At 33.4% G+C, this 7,614-nt stretch overlaps 1 protein-coding gene across 1 annotated transcript; it reads right to left on the bottom strand.

Annotated features, from left to right (window-relative positions):
• Positions 1-807: 807 nt before the first annotated feature.
• Positions 808-1,323, bottom strand: LOC120130169 (transcriptional regulator TAC1-like). Its single transcript, XM_039147480.1, has one exon. The coding sequence runs from the start codon at positions 1,321-1,323 to the stop codon at positions 808-810; it is 516 nt and encodes a 171-aa protein (XP_039003411.1).
• Positions 1,324-7,614: the final 6,291 nt, after the last annotated feature.

The raw sequence follows: 7,614 nt of genomic DNA, 5'->3' as shown, positions 1-7,614 counted from the left end.
TCAATGAAAGATGAAGAAATTTCAGTAATACCGAGCACTTATATAAACTTGATACACAATAAAATTATCATGATAATACAATTAAAACAATTGAATCTCTGTTAATATCCCGTAAACTACCATACTATCATTATATCACAATTGAATCACACTTTAAGAAGCTTCATAGTCCATAGAAAATACAACCAATCCATTGGAAGGTTTCAAAGTGTAGTTTATGCAATGTAGCAAGGTCTGAGTGTGTATGTAGAAAATCTCCGTAGGGAGACTCACCCACCAAAGTTAGGTGTGCGACCCGGCTCGGTCCAGATTAGTTAAGGCAAAGCCTTAGAACCGGAGAGGAACAAAAAAAAAAAAGTCTGAGAAAACAATCACAAACGAGTTTACTGAATGGTTGTAAGCTTTTGAAAGGAATCACTTGTTTATAATCTTCTGTTTGGATTAATGTGTAGCACATTAGTCATGGATGAAAATTCCTTTACTAATCACTATTGTTTCATTTTTCTCATTGTTTTCGGTTCCTCATTTATAGAACCAAAGCCAAACCCTAGAGAAGAAAGATTTGCTCACAAACAAGAAGCAATTGGGAAATCCTTGCTAATTATATATAGATGTCACAAAACATGATATTATAATTAAATACATGAAAAAAAATTGGGAAAAATACAATAAATACAATCATAAATGTTTGTGGCTAAATATTATAGCCTAAAGAGTTTCAGGGTAAGTGTAGATTTAGATTATATTTATCATCCAACAATTTAAAAAAAAATAATAAAAACAAAGGCGGGGAACTTACTTTAGAAGTTAAAAGAATTTTTTGAGTATCCTCTGTGATGATGAATCCTTAGGTTCAGGTCCCAGTCTAAGTTCAAGGTCCACTTCAGACATCGACGAATTCTGACTCGATGAAAACTCTTTTTCGATACCCTCTTGAACTTGATTGCTCGGATTTTCATCAAACAAAGGCAGTTTTTGGATTTGAGTTGTTTTGTATGTTTGGCTATCATCATCATCATCATCATCATCGCGAAGAACCCAAGGCCACTTTCCATGGCTGCTTTCGTCTTTACTAGTTGCGGAGCTTGGATGTTTCAGAGAATACAAGGGGATGGTCTTCGAGATGTCCGAAGATTGTAGGGCATTTTCATGAGTTGGAGAAGGTTGTTTGAGCTTAGCTTTGTGTCTACGATGGATATTCATGTGGCCACCGAGGGCTTGTGCGTTGGAGAAACCTCTCTTACAAAAGGTGCAGTCATAGGATCTTGCTCCTTGTTCATCCGAGGGTTCCTTGTCTTGTGGAGGCTGATGTTCACTCTCCATTGAAGCACTTGGAGAAAGAAAAATATGAAAGCGAGACGTGGTCAACTTTAATAGTGAAGGTGGTTTTATTTATAGACTATAAAAATGCAAATGATCTGTAATTTCCCTGGATTTGGACAATTTCAATTCCACCAAAGGACAAATTTCTGGAAACATATCTTATCGGTCTTCGATGGAAAGATCGGCTCTTGATAAAAAAAAATTGTGTTAATGAAAAAATAAGTGTAAATTATATTTTTTTTGTTTAATTTAAGTGTTTAATTTTTTTAAAGTAGATGTTTAACGTTTCCGGCGTTATTAATTTAAATGTCTGATCATTATTTGACATGTGTCACATTTTTATATTTGTTTTGAATTTTTTATTTTAAAAAGTTAAAATTATTATTTTAAAAAACTAATATTTTCTAAGTTAACAAAAACCCCAAAGATCCTAATTTCAATCTCCCTACCACTGTCGGCCGCCACCAAGACCATCAACCGACTGAAATCTCAACGTCCCATGACTGATCGAACACTCAACGGTTGAAATCCCCTGTTTCTACGACCAACGTCTTCTACAACAATTTTTCTCGCCGTACGTTAAGGAGCGATGGAATCCGGCTTGATGAAGTGGCATACGACAAAGGACGATGACTAGCGCTACAACAACACCAATCGTTGATGGCAAAAGAGTTTGAAATTAGGGTTTTTAGAGTTTTGGGGTTTAGATTTAATTTTTTTTTTGGGTTTTTCAAATTATAATTTTATGTTTTTAAATAAAATTTTAAAATTTTACAAACACGACACACGTCACATTTTAAATGATTAATGAGTTTTATTAATGGTATTGGCAGACCAAACACCTAAAATATAATAACGTTAAAAATATTAAATATCTACATTAAATGAAAAATACTTTAGCCACCTAATATATATATATATATATATATATATATATATATATATATAGTCTGGACACATTTTCAGTAAAGAAAAAAATAATGTTAAAAAAATTCACTTAGTGTCAAAGTTGACTAATAAGGAAAGTGATATCAAAGCTAATGACTTAAAAACCAATGCAATGTTCATTAGTTATGTGCGTATAGTTGTTCTGTCGAGTTTGCTGTTAATAAAATCCAACCTTTTGTTTTCTAATATTTTTTGTTTTTTTAATATTTTTGAGCAATTCAAACATTTTTCTCCATGAATGTGGCCGTCCTCGTTGCCAATGCCAAGTCGGTCCTACATTGTGAGATCCAGCAGCATGTATCGATTTTTTTTATTGAATTTTGATCATTAACGTTAAATTTTTAAGATTGTTGAAGTACAGATATACACGTAGATCAGAAATTTTGACAATGCCTAAAAATGGATAGATATTATAAAATTGTATATGAAAATACTTGTACCATCAGATTAGGTTTACTTATTCTATATACAAATAAATTTATTTACACTGTTGAATGATGAAGGTGTTGATAAGTGCAGTTAGTTGTGTAGTTAGGAAGCTGTTAGGGGCAATTATTAACTGTTAGTTGTTAGCTGTTATGAGCAGTTATAGTGATTGTAATCTCTCGTATATAAGTTGTGGTATAGTTCAATAAATGATATGCATCTTGGTTTTACATTTCCTCAATGTGGTTACTTCCTCACATGGTATCAATCGCCATAAGTTCCTGGAGCTTCTTGCTTTTCTTGCTGCGTAACTCAGGGTGTTCTTGTTAGTTCATCATGTTGTTAAGCGTAAAAGGTGATTGCTCAGTAGTTATGGTATGATGTTTCTATTTGATTAACGGATCTTTATGTGTTTCTTGCTTGTTTTTCTACTGAGTGTTGTGATTCGATGTTCACTAACAAGAAGATCAATGTGGTGTTGGATGAAACAAACTTCTTGTTGTGGAAACAACAAGTTTTACTTATCGTTCGTAGTCATCAGCTTGAGCGTCTTCTCACCGGTGGTATACAATCTCCACCGGAGATGATTGTTGATGAAGATGGCAGCCTTGTTCCCAACGAAGCTTATGATGATTTTGTAGCCCAGGACAGTGCATGAGCATCGTGGTTACTTTCTACCATTAGTCCATATCTTTTATCTCAATTTGTGGGAGCTGAGACAGCTGCATCTATATGGGCTACGGTGTTGCAATACTTTGCAACTAGGTCTTCAACCTCGGTGATGTGTTTACATTGTAAACTTTAGTCTCTCAAGAAGGGAGAACACAGTATGGGGGTCTACATTATCAAAGTCAAAGAAATTTGTGATGCCTTGGCTTCATGTGGAAGTATGATTCCTCTTGTAGGACATATTGCTATGAATTAAACATTTTAGGATCTTGGGATTTATTCTATGATTGTAGATAAATTTGGGATTTATTTTAAAAATCTATACATATAATTTTAAATTTTTAAGTAAATTTTTCAAAATTTATAAAAGTGATACATGTCACATAACAACTTTTTTAATGGTTGTTATGGCCTATGGACTTAAAAGTGTAACATTAAAAAAAATGTGAGGCATCTACTTTGAGCTAAAAATTCTTTAGGCACCTAAAGTTAACTTCGAGTATATTTTGGACACTTTTTTTTGCATTAAGCTTCTAAATTCGATCTCAAAATCCCTAGATCTAAATTTTTTGGATTAAAATCCACCTTCTCTAATATCCCTTTTTGACTGTTAGATTAAGGCCATCCTTAACTATTTAGATCCTTTCTTCTCTTGAAAGTTGTTCACTGTTTGTATCTACATAAGTATATTTGGATTAGTTGATATCTCCAAAAATGTGAATGCATTTTTCTCTTGTTTTATTCTTTTCTTTGTGTTGTTGTGATTTGTTGTTCTTTATTTTGCAAGTTTAGTGATACAAAATCGAGAAAATTCTACCATATGTTTTCATTAGTTAATTGCTAACTTTTTAAATGATTTCGATTTTGGTTTTTTTTATGGTTGTTTTGGGCATGGTCGGAGATAGATGCGAGTGGGGAGTTGTAACGCCTCAATATTTCTAAGTCAACACGTGAGGGTTGACTGAACGTGAACCGTGTGGAGGTTGTAATTGAAGTATTTGGGCTAGGCGTGGGCTTAATTGGATGTAATTTGGGCTCGGTTGTCCATAAAAAGTAAAATTTTGCATGGAATGTGAAAGAGGAAAGACCATAAGTGCAATTAGACCATTGTTGAAAATCAAGGCTGATTTTAAGTGATTTTGGTCCGCCTTGGGCATGGGTTTCATGACAATAAAATGTTCGGCCTTTATTTCTCTTCTCTTTATATGCCTCATTCTCATTTTCTCATCCTTTCCTGCTCCCCAAGTTTCATAGCTCAAAGGTAAGTGTTTAAAGCTTCATTCATGCACCCTTAATCTTTAAAATTTATCCCTTATACTTCCATCAATATCCTTTATGATTAGATATTCATACTTTTCTTGTTGGCTAGAGAAAATGAGTGAAGAGCTTTTAAGTTCAAGAAAATGAGAAAGTAGTGTATATGAGAAATGAGGTTTATTTTGAGATTATCTAAGCAAGATATATATTTTTAATCCTTTATGGTGTTATGACTCCATTAAATGTGATGCCTTGTTAGGATTTAGGTGTTTAAGCATATTGGGGGTTCTTGCTTGATTTATGTCATAGATGTTATTTTTGTTGCAAAGATTGTGTTTTTATGGTGCTAGATGATATTGAATAATTTCTTTATCTTTAAGCTTTAGGAGATTATTTAAGGTTAAACTAGAGTGCTTGGGAGGGTTTTTAGTATTTTTTAGCCTTATTCATGGTTTTATGAAACATAGTATTGATATTTTTCTTGTAGTATCAATATTGTTCTTGTAGTACGAATACTATTCTTGTAGTATCGATGCTATTCTTACAATATTTGTATTATTCTTGTAGTATAATATCGATATTGTTCTTGCAGTATTTGTATTGTTCTTGTAGTATCTCTAATGTTCTTGTAGTAATGTCAATACTTTCCAACATCAAAAGATTTGAAACATCGCTAATTGTATCTGAATATCTATATATTAATATGAAACATACAACCAAGATTGAAATTGAGTCCTAAATTATGAAATGAGCAAAATACCCTTGGTGATTAAAAAACTTCAAAGTAACCCTAAACAATCACATATTGAACAATTATGAACGACTGATCGTTCCAAAGGATATTCCTACAAGTGAGATGTTCTACCGTGTGAATAATGATCTAGAGGAATCATGTACCATCGGAATATCATTAAATCAATGATGAACAAGTTGTCCCTCGAATTCAAGGGTAAATTGTGGGAAAATAAGATGAGAGTGACTAGAGAGTCACTAATGAAAAATTAAACTAAAGTCTAGTTTCAAGCTAGTAAATGATATACCATGTAGGTAGGTGATGTTTTTAAATGACTTTACATCATAATTTACTCAAATGCCCTTAGAGCTAGAATTTATGAATTGCCCTTATGAACCTAAATAGATGAAATAACTTGAACTAGTAAAATTTTTTCTTACAAATAGATTGAATAATGATGCTCGAATAATATTAATCATAATAATAAGAACCATATGAGGTAAGATTTCATAAGACTTACGTCTTTGTTTGACACTTGAGAAATGATGGGAACAATCGATGTACTTATGTGTATGAAGACCGCCTTTTCTATTTAGGAAATATCTAGGTATATCCAAGTCAGTGTTAAGGCATTTAAAATGAACGTTGATATGATGTTGTATGACTCGAAGGCGTCCAAAATACTCATGAGGAATAAACTAGCCGGGTGTATGATTCTGATGATGTGCGACCTAAATCTCACCCTAAGTACTTGGCAATAAATTCCATTTTGATGAAGATTCTAATGCTATGTGACTCAGGTCTTATCCATATTACCTTTTCAATAAACTAGAGGGATGTAAGTCCTAAATGATGTGTGACCCTGAACTACACCATGATGCCTACCTATGCTTGTGTGTTTGATGCATGTATGTTGTTTATGATCTATACTCGATAGCTATGTTGAGATAAGGAGATCATTTGATTGGTTGGTGGGAATTGTATCGATAACTGTGTGACATCGAGTTCCCCTCACTACTAAAAAAACCCCCTTTAATGAAGCGCATTGCACGCCATCTATGGGTGCGGATGACACACAAATGCCTATCGTTGAAGCCACCGACATGAATTTTTGATGACGCGTAATTATGTGTCATAAATCTATGACGCACATTTATGACGCTCATTGCGCGTCATTGAATCCCCCGTCATAAATGAAGATGACACACATTTGTGTGTCATAAATTTATGGCACACATGTATGACGCTCATTGCGTGTCATTGAAGCACACGTCATTAAAAAATATGACACACATTCTTGTGTCGTGATTGTATTTCGTAAATTATATATATATATATATTGAAGATTGACAAATAATCAAACTAAATCACATTTAATGCCTCATAATACTAAATATATATATCATATTATATATAAGAAATCCATTTGCATACAATATATTCCCTTTAAGTTATCAAAAATATTGTAATGGTTCTTAACTTTGGATGATCAAAGTCAACATTTGAAACCCCACACGCAAAAAGCCACAAAATGAACACAACTACAACTCTTCCTACCATCAGTTTCATTTGCAGATTCTGCAACCACATCCTTCGTCGCAGTTGTCGCCCTTGCCTCTGGAAGCTATCAGCCTGCAATATTATTAAAAAACCATATATATATATTATGATGCTTACCCATACCCTAAACTAAACCACAAAAGAGAAGATAACACCAACCTGGAATTGCAAGTTTTCTGTTTTGTCCACTAGAAGTTCAATCTTCTCCCCACGATTCAAAACATGATCAGAAACGAAATTAGTGAACCGAACACTAGCTGTTACGCCATGGGAAAACATTCATTTCAGACATGGTCCCAAACTTTGAAATATGAACTTTTGGAATGAAAAGTTTTAGGTCTTGTTAAAGTAAATCCATTAAACCATATCTATGCATAGGCATGTGCACTACTGGCGGCCAAAAACCTCTAGATCATCTGAAGGCACAAGTAGATATTTGGTTTGGTACTATAATTAGTTTGGATTGTGACCATACTGTTCGTTACTAAACTAATGCACTGGAAAACTCATTCATATATGTCTGCTGCAGAAGTCAATGTATTAAAATTTTGGCCACATATGGGATGGATTAAAATTTTAGGGTTGTTGAATGATGGGTTGGATTAAAATATGACCCGATCCATGTTGTTGTCATCCCTAATCTCTTCCCCTAATCTTAAAGAAAAGTTCTAGAGAATTGAGTGAGATAAAAATTGCAA

The sequence above is a fragment of the Hibiscus syriacus genome, unplaced genomic scaffold (assembly GCF_006381635.1).
Source record: "Hibiscus syriacus cultivar Baekdansim isolate YM2019G1 unplaced genomic scaffold, ASM638163v2 tig00001644_pilon, whole genome shotgun sequence".
Taxonomy (NCBI): Eukaryota; Viridiplantae; Streptophyta; class Magnoliopsida; order Malvales; family Malvaceae; genus Hibiscus; species Hibiscus syriacus.
The sequence above is the reverse complement of the archived record's forward strand: the minus strand, read 5'-3'. Positions and strand labels throughout refer to the sequence as shown.